This window comes from Ziziphus jujuba, chromosome 9 (assembly GCF_031755915.1).
Source record: "Ziziphus jujuba cultivar Dongzao chromosome 9, ASM3175591v1".
Lineage (NCBI taxonomy): Eukaryota > Viridiplantae > Streptophyta > Magnoliopsida > Rosales > Rhamnaceae > Ziziphus > Ziziphus jujuba.
The window spans coordinates 3,747,924-3,763,761 of NC_083387.1; the positions used below are offsets into that span (position 1 = coordinate 3,747,924).

The 15,838-nt window shown below is 36.2% G+C and overlaps 2 protein-coding genes across 2 annotated transcripts; both read left to right on the forward strand.

Moving 5' to 3' along the window:
• Window positions 1-1,954: 1,954 nt before the first annotated feature.
• On the forward strand, window positions 1,955-5,231 carry LOC132805411 (uncharacterized). The gene is made up of 5 exons (XM_060820337.1): window positions 1,955-2,480; window positions 2,785-2,895; window positions 4,667-4,714; window positions 4,817-4,903; window positions 5,020-5,231. Exons 1-5 carry the CDS (start codon window positions 1,955-1,957, stop codon window positions 5,229-5,231), a joined length of 984 nt encoding a protein of 327 aa, XP_060676320.1.
• A 96-nt stretch (window positions 5,232-5,327) lies between these two features.
• On the forward strand, window positions 5,328-6,348 carry LOC132805380 (uncharacterized). The gene is made up of 2 exons (XM_060820152.1): window positions 5,328-5,729; window positions 5,987-6,348. The coding sequence occupies exons 1-2, from the start codon at window positions 5,532-5,534 to the stop codon at window positions 6,299-6,301; spliced, it is 513 nt and encodes a 170-aa protein (XP_060676135.1). The 5' UTR covers window positions 5,328-5,531; the 3' UTR covers window positions 6,302-6,348.
• The last annotated feature ends 9,490 nt before the right edge of the window (window positions 6,349-15,838 follow it).

Here is a 15,838-nt window from a genome sequence, read left to right on the forward strand (position 1 = left end):
AAAAAAAAAAATATATAGGACATTAGTTAGTTATTTGTATTGAATATAATAATATTTTTTGTTTTTGGATCTTTTATCTCCAAATTTGATTAAAACAAAAATGTTGGCCAAATTATAATAGTAATTAATGTCTCCCTGTACGCAGGTGCTTGAAAAAGGATTATCAGATGATTATTCGATGAGGCCGCATTAGTTAATTTGCAATGAATATAATAACGTTGTTCTGTTTTAGGTCTATGACCCCGAAGTTTGATTAAAAAACAGTTGGCGCGGATTTTGTCTGTTGCCTCGGTATTTTATTTTGCAATCACAATTTTACCTTGTTTCTTTTTCTTTTTTTCAAACTTACCACCCCATGACCCATCCAACTGAATTCTGAAAGGCCAAAAACTGATTTATCCAACTTCTGAACTTTCCCATTTTTCAGTAGCCATAGCCAGCCAAATACCAAAAACACGAAAGAAAAACAATACGAAGTCAAACACAAGTATAATAATCAAATAAAACCAAATACGCGACTGTTTCTTCACATACCAAAAATACCCCAACCCACATAAATCAAATCGTACCTTCATCTTCATCTCTAACATTTAACTTTTATTTATTTATTTTTTTTCTCTTTCTATTTCATGTCAGCTTTATCACCGGGTAAAAATAAATAGAGAGGTGGTTGCATGCCAGTAGAGATAACTGAGAAAGAAAAACAAAAAGACGAGGAGAGGAGATGAGATGAAAAACCCAATAAATCGCATACAGATCGCCAAAACTTTGGCATGGAAGAGTATCAGATCTCAAATTTTCTTTTATAAAAAGCTCTGTCCCGATAGGCAACAGAGACAGTGACCAATAAAGTTTTATCGTTTTGTTATTATTATTTAACTTTTAAAAGGGTCAAATTGAGATTGCAAAGTAAAATACCGTGGCAAAAGACAAAATGCCGTGACAATAAGGCCACCCAAAAACAAAATGTTAAACAAATTAAAGTATTAAAAACACTAAAATAAAAACTTAATAAAGAATGGGGATCCTCTTGTCTCCATGGCCCCGTCTCCATCCACTAATTAATTAATGAATGACAACTCATTTGTACATATGCAACAATAATTAATTCTTTGTTATTAGAGTGCAAAATTATCCCTTTCCCCTTCAACCCAAAAGTTCCATATATATGTTCCATGCATAGTAATTATTCTTTTCCCTCTTAATTAACCTAATATTGATTACATTCCCAAATAGTCTGATTTTCATTAACTTTTCACATGCTGGAGGAAAGGAACAAATAATTTAAAAACAAATCAAATGGAAAAAAAATAATAAAATAGTAATCAAAAAATAAATCAAATGGAAAAAAATAATAATAAAAAAGTAATGATTGCAATATGCTTATATCAACCATTAAGCAAAGTCAATGTTGCATGCGCTTGCTATCTTTTTCTTAGAAAAATTAAAATAAAAGATATACCCTCTCCTAGTTTTTTTTTTTTTTCTTCTTTTTATTTTTATAGGAATATATATGGTCGTCAAACATGTGGAGTTTAAAATCGAATAATTGTCATCTACTCTAAGCATAGAACGACTTTGGAGTAGGATTTAAATTTGTGAAACTTTATCACATATTTTAAATGAAAAAAACGACATAAATTAATTTTATATATAAATCAAAGCCTCTCTAATTTTCTTTTTTTCTTTTCTTTTTTGGGGAAATAAATAAGGTCATATAAATTTAGTGAACAAAAATTGCTAAAAATATAAATTACATTTAGCGAGAAATTAGGCAATGGCACCTGAAAATTAAATCAAATGATTTAATTAGCAAGCATGCATAGTCGAATGTCCTCAACAATAAATAGCTAGGGTTTCACTTTCAAAGTGTACCAGCAGAAAAAAAATCGCTTATAAATATTACAGATTAATGCACTATTAGCAAAGAATAGAATAGATGGAAAAAACAATAATGGCAGCACCTTCCAATGAGAGTAAGAAGAAGGAGACGAGCAGCAACAACAAAAATCTGTTCACAATTGCCATGAAAGGTGAATGGAAAGACGTCGAGAATCTTTGCAAGGAAGATATCCGACGTCTAAAATTGAAGATCACAAAATCAGGTGCCACAGCGCTGCATGTAGCGGTCGGTGAAAATCAAGTTTACACTGTTAAAGAACTTGTGCAGCTGATTACCGAAAAGAATTTACCAAAAGAAGTGCTCACAATTCAAAACGACGCAGGCTATGCGCCTCTCCATGTGGCAGCATCGACGGGAAATGAGGTTATTTGCCGTTTGATGGTGAACGCTGACCCTTCTCTAATCGGTGTTCGGAACAAGAAAGGAGAAACCCCTCTCTTCTTGGCCGCTTTACATGGAAAAGCTAGCATTTTTCTCTACTTACACTCTATCTGTGGCACTAGTTATGGCTATTCCTATGCCAGAAGGAAAGATGGTGACACTTTTCTGCACGCTGCAATAGCAGGGGAACATCTGGGTAATGACTCTAGCACCGTTTAATTTAATCTAATTTAAATCGCTATCTGTTATTATATATATATATATATATAATTCTATTATAACGGACGAATTAATTACATTATTCAACTTAGAATATAATTATTTATATGCATGGTCTGCATTTGATATCCAATTACGTATAATTTATAAGATATATAATATAAATCAATCACATGTAATCCGTTATTAGTTAGATTTCCACCAAGGTTGTCCTTTATACATAGCAAAATTTTGGAAAACTACATATGATAAGTTGAAAGCATACTAATGTTGAAATGCAGATTTGGTAGATAAGATAATTGATAATTATGAAGAGCTTGTTGGAGCTGTAAATGAGAAAGGTTATACTCCCCTCCATATTCTGGCCACTAAGCCTGCTGCTTTCCCAAGTGGTAACAAACTTGGATAGTTGAACAGATTTATTTATTGCTGTAAGTAATTAATGACTCATGATCTGAATCAATTTTGCCTACTTTATGTCTTAAATTGAAGGATACAATTATATTTAAAACATTTTGAAATTTTCTTTTGAATATTTGATATCCTTTGGTCAATCAAAGTCAAAAGTCAAAACAATTAACCAAACTCTTAAATTTTTTTAGTTTTCCAATTCCAATACAATATTATCAATTTAACCTTTATTTTCGCTAAATTACAAACTTATTACTATATTGAAAGATTTGTTTGTGATTAAAAAAATACCACATGATATTTGATTTCCAATATCGTAAAATTTTTGAAAATACACAAACATGAACAGTAATTTGTGGTTTTGAAAAATAATCAACACACCAAAAAGTAATGATGGTAATTTGAACAACGGAAATGGGTAAATGCATAAAAATTCAAATTTAATAAGACGAATATGTGCTTCTTTTAAGAATATTATTTTTTTGAGATTTTTTTTTTTCAAATCATCAATGATTATTCCCAATTGATTTGTATCTTTGCCAACTGAGAGATGTAAGAGCATTATAAAAAGTACATATGAAAACTAGCTAACAAGTATAAAACTTGTGGGTCATACATTATTGTAATTTTAGCCATCTCTACACACTATTTGGCAGGCTTTATACAATTAACATTTTTAATTTTTACACCTATATCACATCATAATTTTTTATGATTATTTGAAAGTTCTTTCGGCGGATGAGCTGGAACTACAGGTGGAGATCAGATCTTACGAAGGTAAATATGATTTTTTTTTTTTTCCCTGAATTAGGAATGTAAATATGATAGTTGAACATAATCTTTTTAATGGTGCTAGAGTTATATTAAATTTCACACATTAATCTCACAACGACCAAGAAATAGTTTTTTTTTTTTTTTTTATAAGAAATGCTCACAAATAGTTATAAACAGTCATGTCCAAAAAATAATTAGACATATTTTAGTGCGAGAGGCACTGTTTTTCCAAAATAATAATCTCTCACCTTGATAATAATAAAAGAAAAAAATAATCTCAGGGAACAATTAAATTAACAATGCTTTCACAAAATAAATAAATAAATAAATAACAGTCCAAACGTGTGAGAGATCATAGAATAATTTATTTATTTATCTATTTTTGGATGTAACTTCTGGCCTTTTTTTATAAAAATAATAAAAGAAAAATGAGGATCATTTTAACTATATAATGTGATTTATTGTCCAAAAAAAAAAAAAAACTATATAATGTGATCAGAATATACACCCAACAAACTCTTTAAAACCCTTATATTCTATATTTCAGAAAATCATGCATTATTTTGATAACTCTTTAAATTAAATAAATTAAACTAAATAATGGGATTTGGCTCTTTATATTTAAAGAGCCAAACAAACTCTCTATATAAATCATTTAACATATATTTTTTTATTAATCTACAATTTTCTATACACAATTATAATCATATTTATTAATAGTAATTATTTATTTAATTTTCCTTAAATACTGAGGGAAAAAAAAGGAGAAAATGTAAATCATAATTGTTTATGGTAAATGCAAAACAAAAAGTAATTATAGAAAGTGCTATTAAAGTTGAATAAAAAAATATTATTCTTTATTTTTAAATTTTTTTGAAGATAATCTTTATTTTGAAAATTATGCTCTTTATTTGCATGGTTGGAGATGCTTTTAGAGATGATTTTTTACTCATATTAATTGATTATCTGTTTGCACAGATGATGTAAAGAGGTTCCAAGAATCCGATAATGGAAGCGGTAAACATGGTAAAGCTCAACAATGTTTCAACAATTCCAGTCCTCTGTTTAGAATTTGGTATTTTATTAACATGAAACTAGTAGAAATTATGATGTATCTTCTGTGCACAGATATTTCTAAACTCAAGGCACAGACTTCCATCGTTTGCGACTTTATCGATCTTTGTACCAAATCAACATTGAACCTTATTGGACTAGGTAAGGATATAGATGCGCCTTATAAGCATTTTTATATTAATATAAATAACTATAAATATAACTAGAACATATAAACAATCTTCCTGATTTTACTTTGTTAATTAGTGTCTGAGTAGGAACTACATATACAATGATAAATGATTACATTGAAGACATGCGAGAAATTAAAAAGAAGCATAAATGGAGTGTTGAAATCATGAAAAAGATCCTAAGTAAGGCTACTATCTATGAGTACGTAGACACTGCAGGTCCAAATCGGGACCCCGAACAAGTACTCGATGAAAACGAAGGCATCACATTTGAAGCTATTCAAAAAGGTGGTAATTAAAATTCACAATTACTGCTGATCAATATATATATATATATATATATATACACCAATAACTTTTGGCTTTGATAATGATAATATTATATATGCAGTCCTCATAGAAGAGGAGGAGGTGAAATCCAAAAAAAAGTTTGACACAGAGGAGGGGAGGTGATTCAGCTCAAACGGAGGAAATCAGCAGCAAGTGAATCAGCAATAATAGTTGCAGCCAAACATGGGATAATAGAAATAGTGGAGGAAATCCTTAAAGAATATCCGGTGGCCATTAATGACAGGGATGCATCTAGGAAGAATATAATAATGTTGGCAGCGGCGAATAGGCATGTGAATTTATTTAACTTCTTGAGAAGGAAAAATTTCCTGCGAGAAAGCACCGTTCGGAAAATAGATGATGAAGGGAACAGTGCTTTGCACGTAGCCGCAGTCTATTCTAAATATAAACTCTGGCCAATTCCTGGTGCTGCAGCACAAATGCAGTGGGAAATCAAATGGTTCGAGGTAATTAATTCATTAATTTATAACAAAATATCATATATATATATAGTACAAATACATGTTCTTTTACGGTTAATCGCTCATTATCAGGATATCTTAATAGAATTTTTTGGTGCGGAGTCACATGTATTCTTTAAGGATAGAAGTTGTTTTCATAATATTTAAAAAAATAAAATAAAAGCGTGAATTTACATCAAAATTTCATTAAGGTGTATATTTTTTGATGTGTTATTTTAACATATTGTGTCGTTACATTTTAGTATGTGAAATACTCCATGCCTCGCGTCTCCTTTCGACGCAACAATAAAGAAAAAAGTGCAGAGGAGATCTTCACTGAAACCCACACAAGCCTGGTGAAAGCAGGTGCGGAATGGCTTGTCAAAACCTCAGAGTCGCGCTCCGTTGTGGCTGCTCTTATTGCCGCTGTTGCTTTTGCTACCTCTGCTTCCATCCCAGGCGGTATCGATGAGATGACTGGCAAACCAAAACTGCAAGAACATACAGCTTTTGAAATTTTTGCCATCTCTTCGTTGGTGGTATTAGTGATTCTCATGTACAGCTGTGTAGTTAACTAAACATTTTCGTGTTGTTTGTCTTGTATATCCTTATCACGTGTATTTAGGCTTTATCATGTATTTTAAATATTATTTTGTTTCTATCTGCTGTAGCTCCTTTCTTGTCCGTAATAGAATATTTATACTCAGCTTTTATTGAATAATAATCAAGCAGTACTTTTCAATTTTCTTAAGTGTTTTATGTTACCAGAGCACCAAACTCTCACGAGTCATGGCCTCATCTTTCTCATCCACCTCAACCTCTATTTCGTCTTCTTCCTCAACAACTATTCCAATCATGACCGAACCATCTTTTTCAACAAGAACACTAGTTGTGATCAATGTAGCAACGCAAGTGCCTCTCAAACTCATAGAAAACACGTATTTTCCTTGGAAGGCTCAATTTGATGCTGTTCTTATTGGCTATGATCTTTATGGCTTCATTGATGGTACGAACCCTTGTCCTCAAACAACACATCCTTATAACTCAACAAATCTTGAATATCAATACTGGGTACGGCAAGACAAGCTCATACTTGGAGCAATTTTGGCCTCTCTTTCCAATGATGTTTCTCATCTAGTTGCAACCTGCAAAACTTCAAGGGACGCATGGTCAACACTGGCTGTCTCATTTGCTAGACCCTCACGTTCTCGTATGCTTAGGCTTCGTGAACGTTTGATTCGCCCACAAGGGACACGATCTGTCACTGAATATCTACAGTATATTAAAGGAGCAGCTGATGAATATGCACTTCTTGGGAGTCCAATTGATAATGATGAAGTAATTTTATATATTATCAATGGTTTATCCTCTGATCTAAAGGATGTCTCTGCAGCGTTTCGCACCCGAGACACTTCAATCACTTTTGCCGAATTATATGAACAACTAGTAGAGCATGCCACATATTTGCGTTGATCTGAGTTTTCAACTGATGACACCTCTATCACAGCACACATGGCCAATCGCACAGGGAAACAACAAAGAAAATTTTTTCTCTCCAACACAAGACCAACCACACAGTTGTCTGGCTCCACTATCAATCCAAGACAAACCTTCTTTGGTTCTCCCACCAATTCGAGACACCACTTCTTTGGTCAACCCACACACTTCAGAAGACTTGGTAATTATAGGGGAAAATGTCAACTATGTGACCAACAGGGACATTCGGCCAAATATTGTCCTTCCTTCTGCCACCAGTTATCGAACACCTCTCAGTAACAGCGGTATAGTTCTAGGCCGTCCCCTCCACAAGCGTTCGGTTCAGGAGCTTCCTTAAATGATGGTCTTCTACCCACGCCACCTTCTTCACCAAACTGGTTGCTTGATTCGGGTGCCTCCCATCACATGGCAAATGATTTGCAAAGCTTAGCCATTCACTCTGAATATGATGGCACTGATGAAATTGTTGTTGGGAATGGTAATAAGCTTCCCATTACACATACAGGCACATCTCTTCTACTCACTCCAAATAAAAAGCTTTTGCTGTCTGATGTTTTTTGTGTTCCCACCATGACTAGGAACTTACTTTCAGTTTCAAAATTGTGCAAAACTAATAATGTTTATGTGGAATTCTTATCAAATTGCTTTCTTGTGAAGGATTTGCAGACGGGAATAGTACTCCTAAAAGGACCGCATAAAGGTGGCACCTATCAGTGGCCATCTTCCTCCTCCTATCTGTCTCAATCTCCAACCGCACTTCTCAACCAGTCTACTTCTCTTCAAGAGTGGCATCATCGTCTAGGACATCCATCTCATAGGATTCTTCATCATCTAGTGTCTGCACAAACATTGCCTGTTTCTTCTTTTAATAAATTCCATTGCACTTCTTGTTTATGTAATAAATCTCATAAAATTCCCTTTAGAATTTCTTCTATGTCAAGTTCAAAGCCTCTCCAATTATTATTGTCAGGACCCGTCCAGAATTCCTCCCCGGAACCCTAGACAAGCCCTGATCCCAGGGAAATACCACCGAACCTTCCAACGGAAAATCCAGCAGCACCTCCCCTAAGGGTAGGACTAACCAAAAATTTCCTGCACTGAAAACACACTTCTATAAACATCCCTTTATTCCTCCCACGTTACTACAATTTGTTTCCACAAACTTACAGCACTTCAAAGAACAGTAAATCAGTGCATAAATAATAACTACACGTCCAATACAGTATACAAAGCATTATACAATAAATGTGGAATTAATACCATGACAGATAAGAAGCAGTACAAGATAGAGAGGAAAAAGGGAAGAAATACTTCTTGAACTTTCGGCAACGAACTGAGACGTTGGGTTCGCCCCGGACAATCAACGTCTCCAACCTAGACCTAGGGGAACGGAATTTAAAAACGTGAGATGCTAATCATCTCAGTGAGTGACCCTATCTACTGTACACCTTTAATATTAATAATATACCAAATAAAGGGATTTAATTAATCAATACCGAACAATTAAATAAATAAACAATTGAGGTAACAATTTCTCTCAAAACCCTCACTATTCACTCCATTGGAAATGTTCCTCTTTTAAAACATTTTCACAAAACCCGATATTCGTACTTCCTGAAAATCAAGGGACCAAATAATTTAATAAACAACAAATAAATAAAGAAATACCCCAAATATAAATAAACTGCAATAAATTATAATAAATAATTTTGTACTCTTTGGGGTTTGAAATTTCTATCCGAAAAAATTTGTACTTGACGCACCACACCATATACCAGTGATGCCCTCCGATACCCAGCGTCCTGAGCACCGACTGGTGGAGAGATTAAAGAGAGAAACTTGCAAACGACACTTCGGCGTCCCGACAGTACCACTGCTGAAACCATCATCCCGGCCAAGGAGGGGGGCGGCTGTGTGCACTATATAAGACTTGCCTGGCCACGGTTCAATGGCAACTCATGAGAGAAATAATAATACTTGCGCGCTGAACCATATATACATATACCAGAACACCAATACTGTGTGAATGCGTCTAAAATAATTATTAAACCAACCGTACCGTTTTCCAAAATTACCGTGGGAAATATACCAAATTTTCACACTTACCATCTCACATATTTTTATTCAACAAACCGGTACGAAAACATCGATAACGGATAAAAATAATTTTCCTCGCAACATGCGGTTCAACAAATAATATACCACGGGCATAATTATGAAAATTAAACCACCAATTTGAACAAATAATTTTCTTAAAATATTCAAATCAATTATGCCAAAAAATAATATAAAATCCAAACACAACGAATTACTGAAAATACTTGCTCATGTGTAATAAATATCATTTAATCACAATAATAAAAATCGGGGATTTCTTAATAACCCAAAATTCCATTTAGCACCAACGGGTAAATATATATCAAATAATATTTTTTTTTCCGATTATATTTAAAGTACACCACATGAGCATAACTGCAGATATCAAATTAACACCACATAAATATAATTAATTGCCCAAAACAGTTTTCAAAGTGGGTCACTCACCTGGAGCACGCAATTAAACCATGATCCACCATGGGATCAATTCCACGACTCACCGGTGCTCCTAGAACACAATTCACACACAGTCAAATAAATTAATATTTTATTCGGATAAATAATACCCGGTACCCGGATGGTCAAACACAAACGTTAACCAAAATGGTCGAATAATATACCGAATCGAAGCTCGTGGAACGAGGATCACAGATTCGGTCTTACTTTCCGGTGATCGGACCCGAGGCGGCCGGAATCTCGCCGGAAAGCTTTCGGGTTTCGACTCCTCAATTCTCCCAAACCGTCACGAATTGGCGGAAAAGGATGCTGGATTCGGGTTCAGGAGGTCGAGCACAGTGGACAAGGACCGGCGGTGCAACTGGGTACTCGCCGGAACAATAACTTCCGGCGAGCCCCCGCGGTCACCGGCAACCGTCGCCGGCGGCGGTGCGTGTGGTGGCCGTTGGCTGAGATTTTTGACGGTTTTGTAGATCGAGGGGAGAGGGTTCCAACGGGACCGGCGGTGAGGCAAACGGAGGCCGGACGGCGGAGAAATCGGGGTTTGAAGATTTTCGGCCCCTCGCCGGAAAACGCTCCAATCCCGTCGCGTCGGAGGTCCGGTGGCCGTGAAATTTGGTGGGCTGGCCGGAAATGAGGAGGTGGTGAGGGGTGGCTGGTGCGTGTGGCCAAAAAATGGCCGAAAAGGGGTCAAATGACGGTGGCCGGCGGTGGAGGGAAAAATCACTACCGATCTTCGGCGCCTCGATCCGGGCGCGTCCGGCGGCCGGCGGTCGTGAGATTTTGGGGTTTGGCCGGAAATGGGGAGAGGCTTCCGTCTGGCTGGCACGTGTAACGAGAATCGGTCTGAAAATTGGTCGGAATCCGGCGGCCGGTCGGTTGCTCTCTCTCTCTCTCTCTCCTCTCTCTCTTTCTCCCTCTTCCCCAAGATTTTTGTCAAATAAAAGCCACAGTGGTGACACTGTTCATCCACATGGACCAATCATGTGACGACACGTGGCATTTCACTGTTCATCGACTCAAAAACATTAAAATATTACGATATCCGGCAAACTTCACGCGTCCATAACTTTTTAACCATATGTCCGTTTTAAGCGTGCCGCTAGTCTGTGAACTCGTATCGACGAGCACTTCACAACCATGCATAAGTCAAAGCTCATTTCCCCATAAATAAAAAGTCAACTTCAGCACCCCTTGGATAGTTTAGACCTCAACTTGTTTTGCTCATAACTTTCAAACCGCTGCTCCGTTTTCAACGTGCTACTAGTCTACGAACTCGTGCCAAAGTGTACTTTGTAACGGTACCTCAGTCAACCTAGAATTCCATCCGGGTCAAAAAGTCAACTTTTGACCCCTTCGGTCAACAGTCAAAGTCAATAGTCAACAGTCAACCTCGGTCAACGTGTAAAAATTCCGACATGGTTCGGGACGGGGTGTTGCAATTATATACTGATGTTTGAGGACCGACCTCTGTCTGTTCTTATGATGGTTTTAAATATTATGTCTTATTTGTTGATCATTTTACCCGATATTCTTGGTTATTTCCACTTAAGTCCAAATCTGATGTCTCCTCTGTCTTCATAAAATTTAAAAATATTGTTGAAAATTTTTTTCAAACCCCTATTACATCAATATATTCAGATAATGGTGGAGAGTTCCTGAAATTAAAACCATTTTTTACTACACATGGCATCACTCATTTTCTCAGCACTCCATATACGCCAAAACAAAATGGTTTTGCTGAATGTCGACATTGACATATTAGGGAAACTGGTCTGTCTCTTCTCACTCAAGCCGGTCTACCAAGTAAATTCTGGACCTATGCTTTCACCATAGCAGTCTATCTCATTAATAGATTACCCACACCTACTCTTCATAATATTTCTCCTTTTCAAAAACCACCCAACTATACTCGTCTTAAGGCTTTTGGGTGTCTCTGTTTCTCTTGGTTAAAGCCATATATGCATCACAAATTAGAGTCTTCCTTTAGACCTTGCATTTTTCTTGGCTACTTACCCACTCAAAGTGGGTACTGTTGCTTTGACCCTTTTCAGGATAAAATATTTATCTCCAGACATGTTAGGTTCATAGAATCTATTTTTCCTTATTCTTCTTTGTCTACCAAACCCATCAGCCTCATTAATTCTGCAAATACTGTAGCACCTATCCTGTCTACTTCTCCTCACAATTTAATTCCTCTTCTACCTAACTCCTTTTCGACCTTAAATACTATTCATCCAAATCAATTACACCTACCTACCACTTCTTTACTCTCCTCATCTCCTACGTCACTTCCCCCCTCCACGTTTCAACATGTCCATTCTATTCATCCACATCATTCACACCTACCTACCACTCCCACACTCTCCTCCTCTCATATGTCTCTCTCACCCTCCACTTTTAAACATGTCCATACTATTCATCCACATCATTCACACCTACCCACCACTCCCACACTCTCCTCCCCTCATACGTCTCACTCATCCTCCAATTTTCAAAATGCCACCATGGGCCCCACCTCCCATGCCTCCTCCCAAAGTCCTACTATTCCTGGATGCAACAATTCTTCACGTGAAGCACCTCCACATAATGCTGTTCCATCCCGTGATCTTCCTTCCCGTGCACCTCCTGCATCTCCCCCAGTTCGATCCCCATCACCAATTGTACAACAGTTGACTCCCCAGCATCCTATGAGAACCAGGTCATTAAATTTAATTTTCAAACCCAAGAAGCTCCATGATTTTTTTGTTGCCACTCAAAATTCTGATGGATGTGTTTCTGAACCTCGGACAGCAATTCAAGCTCTTCAGATTGATGAATGGCGTGCTGCTATGTTTCTAGAATTTAATGCCTTCTTACGCAATGGCACATGGGACCTTGTTCCACCTTTTGTTGCCAAGAATGTTGTTGGGTGTAAATGGGTTTTTCGCATCAAAAGAAATCCGGATGGTTCAATCCATAAATACAAAGCTCGGCTTGTCGCAAACGGTTTTCATCAACGACCTGGCCTTGATTATTCCGACACTTTCAGTCCAGTAATCAAGCCAACAACAGTTCGTCTTGTTCTTAGTATTGCTCTGTCTCAAAATTGGCCTCTCAAGCAATTGGATATTAATAATGCCTTTCTAAATGGTATTTTACATGAAGAAGTTTACATGTCCCAACCTCCTGGATTTGTTAATGCTTCTAAACCGTCTCATGTTTGTCACCTCAAGAAAGCCATATACGACTTAAAACAAGCAGCCAGAGCGTGGTACAATGAACTTAAGGCCTTCCTTATTTCCTATGGCTTTACACGGTCTCATTCTGATGCTTCTCTGTTCATTTATAACAAAGATACTCATCTTCTTTATCTTTTGGTTTATGTTGATGACATCATTCTTACGGGCAACAACTCCTCCACACTACAAAGGTTTGTTCGATCTCTCTCCAACAAATTCTCTTTAAAAGATTTGGGAGACTTAAACTATTTTTTAGGGGTTGAAGTTCTGCCTAGCACACACAGTTTATTTCTCAGTCAACACAAATATATCCTTGATCTCTTGGAGAAAACTAACATGACCGCAGCAAAACCAATGGCTTCTCCTATGTCGACGGCTCAAGCTTTAACTCTCTCTGATGGGTCCCAAACCACTAATGCTATCCAGTATTGTCAAGTGGTAGGGAGTTTACAATAACTATCTTTTACACGTCCGGATATTGGCTATGCAGTAAATAAGCTATCTCAATTTATGCATTGCCCAACTGAAACCCATTGGCGAGCTGTAAAGGGTCTGCTCTGCTACTTAAAAGGAACCAGCTCATATGGGTTATTCTTACGCCGTAATACTTCTTCTTGCCTTCATGCTTGGGCTGGCAATAGGGATGACCACACTTCTACTACTGGTTATATCGCCTTTTTAGGTGGCAATCCTATATCTTGGTCCTCCAAAAAACAGCGGTCTGTCTCCCGTTCATCCACTGAAGTAGAGTATAGGGCCGTGGCAAATACGACTTCTGAGTTGTGGTGGTTACTTTCACTTCTTCGTGAACTTAAGGTTCGTCTTCCAACCTCTCCATCTGTCTACTATGATAACATTGACACTACATATGTGGCTGCTAATCCTGTTTTTCACTCTAAGATGAAACACGTGGGCGTTGATTTTCACTTTGTTAGAGACAAAGTTGCAGAAGGCTTACTTCGGGTGTCTCATGTTAGCAGCAAGGACCAGCTTGCTGATGGTCTTACAAAATCATTACCACGACAGAGACTTGAGTTTTTACGTTCCGAACTTGGTGTTCTTCCAAGACCGCCAAGTTTGAGGGGGCATATTAGTGATTCTCATGTACAGCTGTGTAGTTAACTAAACATTTTCATGTTGTTTGTCTTGTATATCCTTATCACGTGTATTTAGGCTTTATCATGTATTTTAAATATTATTTTGTTTCTATCTGCTGTACCTCCCTTCTTATTTGTAATAGGATATTTATACCCAGCTTTTATTGAATAATAATCAAGCATTACTTTTCAATTTTCTTAAGTTGTTTTAGGTGGCCCTCTGCTTCTCGGTCATGGCCTTAACAATGTTCTTGGCCATCCTCACATCTCGGTTCCAACAAAGGGATTTTGCCAGAGACCTTCCAGTGAAGCTCTTACTAGGATTGACTTCGCTTTTCGACCTTCCGGTGAAGCTCTTACTAGGATTGACTTCGCCTTTCATTTCCATTGGAGCGGTCTTGGTTTCATTTTCATCTGGACATTCTTTGGTGACCGAAGATAAATTCAGATATGCCATCTTTCCAGTTTATGCTGCGACTTGCCCTCCCATTTCCATCTTCGCCATTGCCCAGCTTCCGTTGTATCTTGATCTTCTCCGGACTAATTTCAAGAGTCGGTTTGATTACCGTTAGTTCAAAATATTAAATGCACCAGCTGCAAGCTTAAACATGCAGAGGAATAAGTTAATTTGTTACCAAATAAGTTGTTCTTTTTTTTTTTTTTGGGTGAAATTTTTGACCAAATAAGTTATTTTCTAAAATGATCTCAAAAAAAAAAAAAAAGAAAAAAAAAAAAGAAAACAAAGATTATCGTCTAAGATTTGTGTTTTGATGTATTTTGAAACAGAGTTTTATGATTCAATACTTTTATGCTATGTTGTGATAGTTTCTGATGAATTTCATTTTCCACTTTTTCAATATTATCAATATTTAGATAGCACATGTCTGCAAGGAATTCAGTTGAAAGAAATTTAAGTTAGTATATTAGGCAAATAGCTCTGAAATCTTTTCTAGCAAGTATAGCTTTAATTTGACCATTAGCTAGAAACTGGGCGTTACAGGAGCCAAATAATTCAAAAAAACAATTCAACTTAATCCTAACAACGGAACACAAGTCCCTTTGGTCATAAGACTAATAATATGTAAAATCATCCTCTATCCCATATACTGTTGCGGAAAGGAATAGAACTCAACAATGTAAATCAAGCTCATTTCGAATAAAATTGTTTTATATTTTTTAAAATAAATGATATTTTTAAATTGAACTTTTTTTTTTTTTTTTGGGTAGTTGGTAAACAGTTCTTCTCACTTCTCTGGTTCTTCAGTCAAAAAGAACTTGGATCTCGAAACTTTGATGAGGTGAGCTAAGTATAGCTAAGCTGTAAATAAAAAGGTAAACTAACTTCTACTTTATCAAGATCAATGTGAATGATTTAGCACTTGATCTGTTTACCATCTAACTTTTTTTTTTTTTTTTTTGGTGTGCTTTCTCTCTAAGTTATTGAATTCAATTGGACATTTCAAATTAATAATGGATAAAACAAGAAAACTTACCTAGAGGTTAACTGAGATAATAAAAGTTGAATTCGAATATTGTTAAGTAATTAAAGAGAGCGGGGGGACCCAAAAAAAAAAAGAAAAAAAAAAGCCGATTGAAACAGAATTTTCAATTATGTAAAACGATTGCAGAACTAAAGCTCGTTCGAAACTTTTTTCAGGAAAAATCAAGCTAAATGAACCCCTGCTTTGTTATGAAATGATTACAAGGATAATATATACTTTTTTTCTTTTACCCTCCACTGGATAAG

Coding starts and splice junctions, on each gene's coding strand:
- LOC132805411 (XM_060820337.1), top strand. CDS start 1,955: ATGGCAGCACCTTCCAATGAGAGTAAGAAGAAGGAGACGAGCAGCAAC. Junction 2,896..4,666: donor GCCTGCTGCTTTCCCAAGTG/GTAACAAACTTG, acceptor CTGTTTGCACAG/ATGATGTAAAGAGGTTCCAA. Junction 4,715..4,816: donor TAATGGAAGCGGTAAACATG/GTAAAGCTCAAC, acceptor TTCTGTGCACAG/ATATTTCTAAACTCAAGGCA.
- LOC132805380 (XM_060820152.1), top strand. CDS start 5,532: ATGTTGGCAGCGGCGAATAGGCATGTGAATTTATTTAACTTCTTGAGA. Junction 5,730..5,986: donor GGGAAATCAAATGGTTCGAG/GTAATTAATTCA, acceptor GTTACATTTTAG/TATGTGAAATACTCCATGCC.